We start from the raw sequence: 15,000 nt of genomic DNA, 5'->3' as shown, positions 1-15,000 counted from the left end.
GGCTCTATTCCAAAAACAAATGTATCTTCAGGTGCAAGATTCAGCTTATTTACCACACACACACACACACACACACACACACACACACACACACTCACTCTGGTATGTATGCCTGCTGCTCCCCACTAGCACTTTGTTATCATCACCTCCTGAATGGCTTCACTAAGCAGCTGTTCTCATGTACTGCTACAGACACTCACACATGCCAAAACACAAACGCACGCAAAAACACTACACGCAATTTAACACAAAACCTTCCCAGTATTCATCCAAGCTGCAGATGAAAATGGGCAGGTGCTGAGAATGCACTTGAGATACAGTACTAATCACTAGCTCTGCTCTTTTATATTTGATATATATATATCTTTTTTTTTTTTTTTCAAGCAAGCGTCTGATAAAATAAAAAAAATCCACCCTTCCCCATTTCCACAGTCAGCAGGATCAATATTACCAAACAGTAGTGTCCTGATTATGTGGTTTGTTCTAAGCAGAAATAGCTGATGTCTGGAACTGCATGCTTGCGGGCTGCAGGTAGACACAATTACTCTTTCCAGAAAATGTTCGGGCTAAGACGATGCACAGTGCAATGTTCAAAGATATGCGCTGTAGGCTGATTGGCATCTCTGAAATTGTCCATAGTGTGTGAATGTGTGTGTGATTGTGCCATGTGATGGGTTGGCCCCCCGTCCAGGGTGTCCCCCGGCTTGTGCCCCGAGTTCCCTGGCATAGACCCTCTGTAAGATAAGCGGTCGAGAAAACGGATGGATGGATGATACACTGTATTATTTATTTATTTATTTATTAGACATTTCTAGTTACATGTTTATATTGTGGAATGTTAACAAGACTAGTTATCATTTCCATTAGGGGTACAAAGATATAAATGGCTATACTATACCTCTATAAACAGTCACTCCCTCATCAGCTTCTCTTTTTCTTTCTCATGAAGATAATAATACAAAAGGGGGGGGGGGGGGGGGGGGTGGACAGCGTAAACTAACAAGACTTCTGTCCTGAAGACTCTCCAGTACTGACACTGGAGACTCCTTCCATAAATGTTAAATAAACCACTACAGGAAGATTAATCATATCAACAATGCTGTGCGTTTCTTTGTTAAATAACAACATGTTTTTGAAATCCATTTCTTATTGGCCTCAGAATACATGGAGCACCTGCCATACAAGTTCCTGTGAATGAGCTGTTACTATAGAAATGATAATGTATTAGAATGAATGCATTAATATAATACTGTTATAGAAACTTTAGTGAACCCTTAGTGAACAATTTCTGACTAATCAGATTTGTGAACTCAACAGCACCATGGAATCATTTCAGATAAAACATATTGTGAGAGTGCAGACAGCAGGTTTATACAGCAACACAGTATTAGAACGCTAATTATTTATGTTACATTCATGAATTTGCTGATTGAAGGCTGAAGGTTCGATCACGTCGCATCAAACCTGGTGAGAGGACAGTTATATCCACTGCAAAGTGAAAATCATGATTTCATTTCGATCACACATGGGCCTATTCAAATTGTTTTGGAGATTTAGGACTATTTACCTTGCAGTGGAACACACAGACTCTGAGAGATGTTCTCCTGGAAGGCTCGATACGCCTGTCGGATTCCCTGGACGAGCTCCTCTACGGTCCGGACCTGCAGGCTGTACAAGCTTCTATGGAAATCCAACTCGGCCTCGAGAGCTTCCACCTCCATCACGAGAACAGAATACAAAAATACGCATCGTCAACAACAAGGCAAAAAGGCCAGATGGTGTTTTGAGGAACACAGCTTTCACTGGAAAAGCAGATGCTACTTTGAAGTTCGGTATTCTAGCAAATGTCTTGAAACACAACCCAAATCGTAACCAATCATGACCTCGCCTCGAAGAAAGGTAATCACAACATTTCATGAACACGCTATCTAACAGTACGCACAGATGTAGTGAAACGGCCTTCTTAGAAACGTGCATTTCCTCACTTTTCCTATCTTACAAATGCCAGGTCTTTAAAAATGCATAATGGACCCATAACCCGGAGTCAGGAGGCGCCTGGGCAGTGCTGCTCCTGACTGTAGAGAGGCGTCACAACAAGTGTTGCATTAATCATCGTGTTTCTCCTGGTCAGGAAGAGTGTATCATGAATGATTCATGGCTTAGCCCTTCTGTGCTACAATAGAGAGGTACAATCAGGACTATTTTCCTGAAATAACAGTTTCGATGACCCCTGAGCGTGAAGAAGGAGGCTTAGACAGGAACGCCCCGGTCAGGTTATTTTAGTATGAAATATTGATTGGCATTGACAGACTGTTAGCATACAGAGTGGGGTAGATTACCACAAAGAGGAGGCATGAGCTTGGGCTTGGCAGTGAGAACAGGAAACAGAAGATATGAAAAAGAAGAAAGATGGAAAAAGACAGGAATTAACAAGGATAACTGACACAAAAGCATGACCACGACCACCCTGCTGGCTGCAGAGGAGAGCGAGAGAGCCAGACAAACGCAGACGAGCCAATACAGCTGTGAGTCAGTCTCCCTCCTTTTCTCTGTTCTTTCTCTCAGCACACCCACCTGCTGTTGGGCCATCAGTACTGAGTAATTGGCGGCTCGGCTCAGGGCCTGGGCGGCGCGTCTTGCACGCTGGAGGGGTGCTCCTCGGGGAAAAGCTGGCAGCGCTGCCAGGATATTCTCCACCTCCAGCTCCTGAATTACCCGCTGCTCTGGGCTGGCCTGCAAACACACAGTCACAGTGAGCTATAGATTGTGAGCCAAGACGTTCTTGCTAAAGGGGCTGATTAAGTAGTTATGCTGTTGGGAGATTATAAAACAATGTAGTAAAACATAACTGTACACAAAACTATCTGCACCCTGGCTGACTGTGTTTTCCATCACATAATGGGGCCTGTGACGGTAGAACGTTCTCTGGTGGTTGGGAAATGCTAACATCATTTCCCATGCAATAGTAGCAACAAAGGAGGTCTGAATTACCTTATCACAACCAATCAAACCTTACTTCTTGGGTTTTAATGTCCTTGATGGAAATGTTAATTTTCATGGTTCATGCAGTTTTTTTTTTTCCCTCCAAAATGTGCGATGCAACCTGCGTTGTTTTTGTGCGCTTTTTTTTTTCTTCCAGAAAATTACTTGAATTGGCAAAATCACAATCGCTTGAAATTGTTTCGCATGGTCTTTCACAGCGATGTTTATTGGTAAATAAGACCTTTTAGCTGTACTCATGTTGGACGCACATGAATCAAAGAGGGCTTTGGCCGAATGCACGTCGTGATGACGTCACATGGCGAGTCTTGTTAAAGTCAAATCCGCAAAATCAAAATAGCAAAATCCTGGAGGGGCTGATTGTTAATTGTTTCTATCAAAATAGTCCACTGCAAAAAGCTCATGGCTAGAAATAAAACACAACAAGACTGTGATTCGAGAGGACAGATTCACATCCAGAATTCCAATCCTACATTTAATCTACTTGTGATCCATCCGGGGTATTCAATGCCCACCAACAATGGACTCAACACACACCAAAACACAAACATATCAGCAGGAATTTGAATATAATTCTGTAACCCAGTTCATTTTATTCCATTTCAAATCTGTGATTTTCTGCTAAGAATAAAACCACTAAACTATGCCTGCTGACAGGATTCTGTCTACTTTACCTCCTGATCACAAAGCATCAGGAAACACTATATCTTTGGGCAAGTCAAGTGAATCTGCTTAGTCCTTGGAAAAACGAGACAGTGGGCCGGTTCAGGTCCTCATCTGACACATTTACTTTGATGAATTATTCAATAATGAAGAGAGTTGTGCTGCGAGAGATCCTATCAGCTCTTGCTCATGGATACCAACGAATGCATCCAAACAGGCAGAAAACAGGAGGCTTTGGTGCATATTATGGTATTTTTTTTCTTGGATGAGATTCACGCATGTGATTGAAAAAAAAAAAAAAAAAAAAAAAAAATTATATATATATATATATATATATATATATATATATATATATATATATATATATATATATATATAAAAAACATAACCTGACACTGCTGTGCAGAAAACCACACACACCCCAACCATACAACACCGTATTGAACTGAATTCAAATGTCATCAACACAGACATGTTTGCATACGGTGGTGTATTTGTGCATGGACAAACCAATTCCCTCAGCAATCTACTGTTCCCATTGAAATAGAGATTTGGCAGACTGGATACACATATTTGAATGTGAATGGAGAGTCAAATATAAAGTACAGTTGCTCCATATCTCACGGAAAGGTCGTCACTCTGTCTGTAAATCAGGTTCTATGAGGGTTAGTCATGTGAGGAATCTGTCAGTGAAATGCCTCAGCAGTTTGATCATTTGTCTGGATGAATGTAGCAGAGGTGAGGGTTAAAAGCCTGTTCCTTCACTGTTTACAGTAACGGAGCACTACAGGGCCCCGGGCTGTTTAGCGGGCCATGAATAAACACCATCCATTGCTATGACAAGGCTTAACCGTACATTTACATTGCACATGGCGTGAATGTCTCCATGGGATCCCTTCACCGTTACCTTGCCACCTGATGGGAGTGCCAGTCAACAAAACAGCATGCAAATGAACCTGTCAATCGTTATATGTGCTACTTGTATCTCCCCCCATGTTTTCCAGGTGTTAAGAGGAAAACGGAAAGAAGTAGAAAGAACAAAGCGTACAAAAACAATTCCAAGATGCTAAAAATGAAATATGAGTGTACTTTGGAAAAGGGAAAGTATGACATTTTGGCAGAATTGTAAAAGTTGTAAAGATTAAACCTGGGCCTACAAATTAGTAGAGAATATTTATCACATTTAGAAAGGCGACTAAGTTTTTAACCGATATAATATTGTTTCTTGCGCTAATAACCCCTTAGCATACACGATTTGACCATTTTTGTTATTTGGCTATTGAAGAAACATGTGACTCATCACACTTCATACGTATGTCCTGTTGCTATAAAGTAAATGCTATTTTCATGTACCTACAGGTGTGCAAACTTTTGCACTTAACTATTTGTTAGCTGACCATATAGTATGAAGGATGAGAAAGAGCATTCTTTTATTTATTTAATTGTTTATTTATTCTTGTACATTTGGGCCATACAAAATACAGCACTGATATTACTAAGTCCATGTATTTTGGTTTGGTATAGGGCTGGGCAATAGGACAAAAATATCATATCACGATACTTGAGGAGATTTCAGCGATACACGACGTGTATCCGATATATAATTTACCCAACAAACTGCCTGCAAAACAGTAGTAAAATAAACAAAAACAACCCTGGCAAACCGAGTTTGACGATACTTTAAAAAAAATTGCCTACAAAGACAAAGATGATTAGGTTAACAGCATCTATTCAGTACCATTACTAATGATTAAAAATGTAAAAAAACAAACAAAACAAAACAAAAAAAAAACACATACCAACGATATCTCTGAAAAGTGTATCGTGTAATCATTTATCACGATATCCATATTACATCGATATATCGCCAAGCCCTAGTTTGGTATATTGTTTAATTGTTTTTTATGATCTAGCTGAAGGTCTATCGTCATATAGAGCACACTCAAGTGTACACTCGCACAAATAAAAGGTACCAAACTGTACTTTTCCTGGTTGCTGTGGTGCTACCATTGAGGGTGAATCTTTTTGTTTTTGTAGTGTGTATCTTTTACCTGGTAATGTGTATGTGGTTCCTAGCACACCAGTGGTGTTTAAGGGTCAGTTATAGTAAATCTGATGGCACCATGCCAGTGACAAGGAACAATACATTATTTATTCCAGAAGATATTTCCCCCCACAACTCCTTCTACATTTAGTGATGGAAGTTGGAAATAGCACAGTTGCGCAAGCCAAACCCGAGCAGTTATCAGACACAAAATGGACACAAAAGCCTTAAATAATTTATTTAATGTTTTTTAGTTTGGCAAGTCATATTTGATTCTGGGTGTAAGCTGAGCTTTGTGAGGGACTCGTTAAATTTCTGAAAATGATCCTGGGAGACTGACTTCTGAGATAAGTTAACAGTTTTGAGCTTTGGAGAAATAAATTGCACTACCACATGAGGCAAATGTTTTTTAAAAAAAAAAATAAATAAAAACATTGACTGCCATGAATAATGGATTTAAGCACCACAACGTCCCTCTGGATTCAATAATGTACTGTCTAGAATAGCAAGCTATAAAATGCAGTCTATAAACTATGCCGTCGAAGGCCGTCATGTACCTCCAGCCCCTTAATCATGCAGAAGCCACTGCTGAATACTCAGACATGCATCTCCAAGTCTATTAATATGATAAGCTGCAGCTTCAGGACCCATCAAAAAAAAAAAAAAAAAAAAGTCACGGATAAGACAATAACAGAACCTGTCACAGGTATCTCAGTGTTCATGGCAGGTCTCATGGCTTAGTGAACTCTTTGTTCTCCAACATTCAGCCTGGAGAAATGAGATTCCAACCGCTTTTCAAAATTCATTCCTCGTTTTGCTATTTATGCATTCATTACCATCATTTCATCACCCTGCCCATAATAACAGCTTCCTTTTCCTCCCTTTAGAGATGCCCCTGTTGGTGGATGGACTGTACTCCAGCTTGTTTACACCTGCACAGCAGGTCCTTTTACCCGTAAGCCAATTAGGACCTAATTAAATGCTGGGTGCACCAGTAGCGCTTGCTTAGTTCTGATCCTATGAGCTACTTTGATCTCCTTTGACAGATAAGGTGTCTGCTCCACAGCCTAACCCTCCACTTGGAGAAAATCCAGTTCATTAAAACAAGGGATTTTTTAGAGAAGGGGGTGGGGATATTTACGGTTAAAGAAGCTCAAGTGTATGGGATTTATAATGATCGTCTCATGTGAGTTTGGGTTTTTTTTTTTTTTTGGCTCAGTGAGCGAGGCTGGCAGCAAGAGGATACAGCTGCTGCAGGATTACAAATCCAAATCAATCAGTCCATTGTTCTGCTCAACTCTAGCTGGTTCCATCTTACTGAGAATCCAAGTGATGTCATGTTTTTTAAAAAAAAAAATTGCACTAATTTTAAACACTTTCCAGCTTTTTTAAGATGCAATCTGCCCTTTATTATACATTTATATGTTCGTGATTTGCTAAGGTACCAGACAGATAGTACTTATTTGTTTGGGTGGGCTTGTGTGTATTTGTGATTATAACATTACATGCAAAGTAGGCGGAGGACAAAATATTTAAATATGGTTTGCTTATATAGCAAAGGCGAAGTCAGAGCTCCTAGACCCTCCCAGAAAAGTAATCTGCAACTTGCCACATGTATACGCAAGTATGTGTCAAATAACTCCGATTAAATGTGGCGAGAAACTTCAAAACAACTGTTCATATAGAATATGAACAAATTTTGAAGTGTGTGCACAGAAAAATGGGCTGAATAACGATGATAAAAACACTGTGGAAATAATGAGTTATAATTTCCACCCATGCATTTTCTATGCCGCTTATCCTACACAGGGCCACGGGGAGCCTGGAACCTATCCCAGGGGACTCAGGGTGCAAGGCAGAGGGTGCCAACCGATTGTGAACACACACCTACACACCAATACACACACTACGGACAATTTAAAGATTCCTATCAGACTACCAGGCATGTCTTTGGACTGTGGGAGGAAACCGGAGTACCTGGAGGAAACCCCCTAAGCATGGGGAGAACATGCAAACTCCACACACACGCACACACACACACACAGGGTGGAGCCAGGAAACGAACTCCCAACCCTGGAGGTGCGAAGCAAGCATCCTAACCACCAAGCCACCATGGCCCCCAGTCATAATAATTTTGAAAATTGTTTCATTTTGTCTTGACACATTTAATACCTGCCCTGTGGTCATATCGATTTGCCCGCACCATGGCCAGTCTAGTGACTCTCAGGTTTGGTAAATTGCACGGTGGATGCTTAATTAATCTATTTGGATAAACAACTTGTACTTTTGCATTCTTAGCTAAAGTGCCTCATATTGCATGTTCAATGCTCCTGAGTTCTTCCTGAGATGTTCTAGATCTTCCGTAGCTGGGAGTCCAAGTGAGCAAAATTGGCCAGGTGGGAGGGATCGCATTACTTGCGTTACTCTTCCTGTCAATCACGGTGACACGAGCCAATCGTGGGTGTCTGTGAGATCATGTATTCGGAAAAGGGCAGCTAGCGCTTTCCTCAGAGTGTGTTACGCTGCCCTGTGATGCAGCGTGAGCAGCAGTTTGAAAAGATGTTGTGACTTCATGTGTCCAACTCATCACTCCCTTTTTTTTTTTTTTGCCCTTGTGAAAGACTGAAAACAAATTAGCCTGCTTTTGCATTTCGACATACAGGACACCGAATCAACTGGAAGATGATAAGCGTGTGTGTAACTCCTGTCAGGCTGTACATCAAAGTCCATCTCCCCTCCACATTAAGCCTCACGACGCGCTTGAAGAACACCTGCTGGGGAGTCGATCACAATTCTTTTCCATCTCTCATCTTCCTTCTCACCTCCACTGTCTTTTTGTCACAGCTCAGCGGTAATTACATGTGCAATAACGACGGAGCAGGGCAGCGGTTCACTGTGTAGTCTTTAAAATAAATAAATAAATTATGACGACGACGATACACATCGTTGGTTTATTCGGTTTCTCATTGAGGCTTCCCACAGCTTCAACCCAGAGCATGATGGCTCATTTAAATGCTTGCAGTGGGAGCAGGTGTTTTAGCTTCGGGCTAGTTTAACATCGGCTTTGCACCTCAAAACCTCCACAAGCAAAATCAAAAGAATAAATATCGACTACTTACTTCTGAAATAAATGCTTCTCAGTAGGCTTACTTAAACAGAATTCTTTATTAACTGTGGCTTTTGATCAAGACCAGAGCTGTTAAATGCCTTAAATATTTTATACACTATAAATCTAAAAATAAAGAAAAGCTACACACTGATTTAAAAGCGTTGGACTGACTCTGGAACCTAATAACCGTGCGTGCAATTTAATCCGTCAACCTTTTATTATAGAAATACATACAGCCTTAAATGTGACATAAAATAAAATCCTATAAAGGCCATGTTTAAAAAAAAAAAATTTTTTCCAAGATTTCTATGGCAACATTCTTTTTCCTTTTTCCTCACACCTATATATTCCTCTATGCTTTCTCTTCAAGTATTAAAGAGGTTAAAGAGCATGGTGTGTGAATAAAACATCAAAGCTACACAAAAAGGGTCTTTCAAATGAAAATCGATTTGAGAGCGCCAAGTTAGAGAATCCACTGAAGCTCAAACAGACGTGATCTCACAAGGTTAAGGTCATGAAGAAATGCATCTGAAAAAAAAAAATTGTAGAAGATAAAGCAGCTTAGATTAGCACCTGGAAACACAGTGTAAATAGAACTGTGAATAAATACCTAAACCTAGCAACCATTGTTACTCAAGGCTGAAGCTACAAAGTTGGTTGCTAGAAAATCGAGTACATCTACTTTTTCATTCAGCGTGAAGTGGACAGACACCAAAAAGGTTCTACGGCAAAATCAATTAAAACCTGGGAGAATATACTGAAGGAAAATATACTCGGTGTCTCTTCATTACTGTAGCAGCAAATTAAATTATTGATGTAAATATCTACACTTTCCGAGTGAAACCTGCCTAAATGGACATAGAAGAAGAAGAAGAAAAAAAAAAAGGATTATTACCATTCTGGTATGCTTTCTTTACTGCTAACTCGATCAGCACAGTTACTGACTGTGGCACGCAAGTGCAAATCACAACAAACCAAAAAGAGCTAATCAGAAAATGTAACCAAAAAAATGCAACAGCAACTCATACAGCGCAAAAGCAACTCGTACAACGCAACTCATACAGCGCAAAAGCAACTCGTACAACGCAACTCGTACAACGCAACAGCAACTCGTTCAACGCAACTCATACAACGCAACAGCAACTCGTACAACGCAACAGCAACTCGTACAACGCAACTCATACAGCGCAAAAGCAACTCGTACAACGCAACTCATACAGCGCAACAGTAACTCGTACAACGCAACAGCAACTCATACAACGCAACACGTACAGCGCAACAGCAACTCGCACAAGGCAACAGCAACTCGTTCAACCCAACTCGCACGGCGCAACGGCAACTCGCACGGCGCAACGGCAACTCGCACGGCGCAACGGCAACTCGCACAACTACAGCAAAACTAAAAACGCGACATCAACTCATACGGCGCGACAGCAAATTTAAAAACACAACAACTTTAACTAAAAGCAGAAAGGGTGGGAAACAAATTGCACCTTTTCTGTATGTTACCTAGTCAGCCTAGCAAAATCAATTTAATGCAAAGGTTATTATTGTGAGGAGTAATTCTTCTGCTGAGTAACACTGCTTCCTTTAGGCAGGTTCGCTCTCAGTTCTCATACGAGTGCTTCATGTTTAATAACAACATTATCTCAACGTTGACATTTTTTCCATATTTACAGCTGTGTATTCATATTTATTATTCCGCTTTGAATTTTGCTCTCATGTTTTTCTGATTTGCTGTTGTGTGTTTAAAAAAAAAAAAAAAGAGAAGCTTTTATTAATGTGTTTTGCACTCTTACAGGCCACCTTAGTTGTAGTTACCAGACGGAAATATCTGAGAATGATTATCAAACACGTCCGACACTTGAACAAAAGCTCCCACACAGTCCTTATCAGATATCACCAATCTCAAGCTAAAGCTTTGTAGCAAACTCCAGATATTGAGTTCTAACCAATGTTTCCTGACACCTCGAGATAAACCTAGCCCCTTATACCAACATTCTGGGCTTTCAGCAGGGAATTTTGGCAATAGCACTAGTCTTTACTTTAGAGGGCGGTTGAGGAACGGTGACCAGCCACGTGTGGGTGTCAACTGCTAAAGTCAATCATTGTTAAAGCGGTGACTGAAAAATTTGCATGAGGAGAAACAAGTCATGTTGAAACAGCTGAAGAGTTAAAAGGGAAAATCAGTTGCAAGTGCTGGCCCAAATTTTGCCTATTACCTGAAGACACTTAACATAGAAACAGATACTCACATATTCAATTGGAGAAAGAAAAATAAGACACCAGCCGTGAGTGAGTGAGTGAGTGAGTGAGCGAGACCTCGTTCCACCACACGAGATCCACACGGTTTGAGACGTCGCAAAATGCCATCTAAAAAACCAGAGCTGAAGCTCTTCTATTTATACAGTTCTCTTAGGGTCAGGGTGACCCAGACATCAACATGTTTAGAGTTAGCTATCCCGGAACACCATTACTTACATCAATTGGCACTGTTGAGCGACCCTTATCACGCAGGTGCAGTTCCGGCTCCAAAATATATTTTGTTTTGTTTCACTCTTTAAAAATAACTTGACCTTGTCTGTGTCGCTTCCTGACTGGATTTTCGTCGAGAACTCACACTTTCAAACACACCATCAACATTATGAGTAAATTTTATGTTTGTTCTACATTTCTTTTTTTGTTTATAGTGCTTGCATGTACATTACCCTATAAGAGTTTTTCATGAAACAGAATATGAAACAGATTAATTTCTGTTTTCTGCAAACACACCAGGCCTCTGTGTGTGTGTGTGTTGTGTCTTAGGTGAACATCTGTTCATACAGTCCACCAGCCCAGTGAATTCTCAATAAGATTACATATTACTCATACTAGGCCTCCCTCGTGTTTATTTCATGTATATTTTATATACAACACAAGTTTGAGAGAATTAGTGCACCTCGAGAATACGGTGTGCCGGTGGTGTAAATCAGTGCTAATAGGAGATACACAGATCAATCAGGGCCTGCTGAGAGAGAGAGAGAGAGAGAGAGAGAGAGAGAGAGAGAGAGAGAGAGAGAGAGAGAGAGAGAGAGAGAGAGGAAAAAGCCCACCAGCAGTGTTGAGGCACCAGCTGTTCTGCCTTTAGATCTATTTTAAATGGTAGGTACTTCAGTTATTCCTATGCATCTCTTCTCTCCTGGATACAAAGCCCATCCTTTCCCTCCTGAGAGCACAGTGGAACCTACAACAAAGACCTTTCCACCCCTTGCTGTGCCATCTGTAAGGCTGGGGTTTCCTTTTTTATCCCTACGGATCCTGCTATGGAAATGGGCTACACCATGAAATCACTTCCCTGAAAAAGAACCATTTATCTTCCATCTCACACTTTGCTAGCTCATAGTTAGCACATCATATGCTCTCTATTTGTTCTTCCTTAACGGCTAAAATCACGCAATTAAAAGCCAACCGATGTAATTATGGTAAATCAGGCGCCCTCCGATGCCAGCTAAATTCCCCCGTACATTTTTACGTAAATCTGCTCGCCTGCAATTACATGATTACTGGTGCTGCGGTTTGCGTTCGTGCCACGAAATCCATCACGGCATGTAAACGTTTACTACCAATTACCTCCAACACCGGGAGGGCACGCCTTCTAAATGACTAAAAACAATCTGTGTACACACATGCAAAATTGAAATAAATCACGTAGCCTTGTTATAATATACCACAGATGGGTCCCTGACTGCACTCGTTTTGAGGTTCCACCATGCAAAGTGGACACATCTATCTTGTGTGTTTGATGGGGGTTCTCCTAGACTGGAGCCGGGTTGTTTGTCACAGGGCTCGGGGAGTGACGGATATCCTCCACTGATGATGAAGATCTTGATATGTGCATCTCCGTTCAGGCAGAAACAGCCCCCCACCCCACCCCCCCATTGGGTTTCTGACAGCCTGGAACTTGCTGTGACCTTAGTATTAAAAACGTTCTCTCCAGGTGAAGAGCTGTAATGCACATAACGGGCATTTCAGCAGGTAAAAACTTTCACTACAACCCAAGTTTACAGTTTAGACATGGCCTGCACAAATATATTATATAAGCAATATATAAGCCCTGAAACATTTAGATGTTTTGACTGCTTACTGTTTTGTAAGATTAAAAAGCATCGAGTATCAAGTTCTATAAAGATCCAATACAATGGATTTTACATCTCTACATCACTTTAAAAAGACCTTTCTAGACGTCTAATTTGGTCCAAACGACAGTGTTCAGTAATACTCTTAACCGCAGTACAGTACAAAAACAGTTCAAATTAAGGAACCCTTCTTTATACACATTGATCCAATTTAAATGTCTTATTTATTAACAAAATAATAAAATCAACTAATACCATTAACTATCAGGTTAACAGCTGATTGTGCTGTGTGTCCCGTTTTATTTTTCATAACTAGCTATTTTTATGATGCCAATTATTTTTTAAGCCTCACCAATATCACATGAGGAGGCTTAAAGAAGTTTCTCCTCAGTACTCACTTTGCAGTATTGTGTTTAGCTACAAGCTAGTATCTAACCAACTCTTAGGAATACTAGTTAAATATGTTGCAAGATAGCATGCCACGTTTTGTGCTAGCTCGCAGATAATAGACGTGTACACTAATGTAAGTGTTTATTTAACAATCACAAAAAAAAACTGTTGCGAAATCCTGTATAGACTGGTTAATAAAGATAAACATCATACATATGTGAATAAAATGTTTGTATTAAGGGTGTAACACAATGCAATTAATCTGTATCAGTATCTGCATCTGTTTAGTGTCCGAAATATCCTCTAAGCGGCTACATTCACATTTCAAGTTCAAGTGTTTGATTGTCATTTCAACCATATACAGTTTGTACAGTACACAGTGAAACGAAACGACGTTCCTCTAGGACCATGGTGCTACATAAAACACCACACTAACCACATGAGACGACACAGAACTTAATAAGATCTACACATTCTACACAAAGTGCACGTGCAGACGTGTGCTAAAAACACAGGACAGCACGATACTACTAAAGCAGGACAATAGGCACAATAAGTGACAGTGTAACGCCAAACAGTACGCCGTTTTAGTGTACTTGGAGTGGGCGTGGCCTAAATGTGAAGGTTTTTTAAAAAAATTCTTTTTAAAAATAATTATGCCCACTGGAAACACTGGAAAACACTAAAATTCTTTCAGCATTGTCTGAGATATCTGGCTCTGACAGTTCCTCAACCTCAGCTACATCACTCCTGCTCATAACCGGTCTCAACTAGAGATGTTCTTGGCTCTGTGTTTTTTTTTTTTTTTTTTTAAATGTAATTTTATCCTTCTCGGACAGTTATTATGATATGTTTGTACCAGCCCGTGATATTTTCTAACAAATTTTACAGACACTAAAGGCTGAATGAACGAATGCTATAAATGCATCATGTTTGTGTCAACTGAATGCGCTCTTTGTTTGTCCGGTGAGCTTCGTATCTGACCACTCCTTTGCACCCGCATGACCGGAGAAATAGTACGCCTCTCATTTGTATCGCTTTAAAACACATTATCCGTTCATTCGGAATAACGTATTCGTATTCAGTCACATCAGTAGTTTGTAGTTAGCCAGGACAAATCCAATCAAGAGCAGTAAATGACAAAACATAGCTGAGCGGAGAGGGATTTCTCGTATTTGTGCTACTGATTGCAAGCCATTAGTATAACCCTACACGAAGGACTCTCTTTGCATAACTGAATTAAGAATTTGACTCTACGGCGAAATGTGAATTGCACTACATATGAGAGATCGAAAATTCGCTCGAGCTGCGTCTGCCCTTCTCTTGCTGCGGAGGCGAGTCGGAATTCTAAACAGTGTCAGGTTTCATTATGCTCGGTCACGAGTGGATAGCATGTCATTTGAATGCGGAATGAATAATGCACGTTTTTTAAAGCCCCTGGGTGCGGAGTAGGGTTGGACATAGGCGGCACAGGGGTTAATGTGGGTCTGGCTGCTTCATCTTTAGGGCCACAGATGAGCTAGTCCATGGGGAGATAAAGGAGGAACAATAGCCTGAACACCTCCTTCTTTTTTCTCTAAATCACCCTGAGAATAGTCAAAATGACCAGAGCCAGACACACGAGGTGAGGGCTCAGAGACCCAGATCAGGTGGGAAGATGATGCAAAGTGGTTGCTATG

At 40.6% G+C, this 15,000-nt stretch overlaps 1 protein-coding gene across 5 annotated transcripts in view; it reads right to left on the bottom strand.

Annotated features, from left to right (window-relative positions):
* Nucleotides 1-15,000, bottom strand: part of LOC108256036 (uncharacterized) — an 82,826-nt gene that overhangs the window by 20,122 nt on the left and 47,704 nt on the right. For all 5 annotated transcript variants that reach the window (XM_017452514.3, XM_053674555.1, XM_017452515.3 and 2 more), the window contains 2 exons: nt 2,575-2,733; nt 1,568-1,715 (listed from right to left, as the gene is read on the bottom strand). In XM_017452514.3, the coding sequence (XP_017308003.1) occupies nt 1,568-1,715; nt 2,575-2,733 (307 nt within the window). The remainder of the gene's footprint in view (nt 1-1,567; nt 1,716-2,574; nt 2,734-15,000) is intronic.

Source organism: Ictalurus punctatus, chromosome 22 (assembly GCF_001660625.3).
Source record: "Ictalurus punctatus breed USDA103 chromosome 22, Coco_2.0, whole genome shotgun sequence".
NCBI classification, from domain to species: Eukaryota; Metazoa; Chordata; class Actinopteri; order Siluriformes; family Ictaluridae; genus Ictalurus; species Ictalurus punctatus.
The sequence above is the reverse complement of the archived record's forward strand: the minus strand, read 5'-3'. Positions and strand labels throughout refer to the sequence as shown.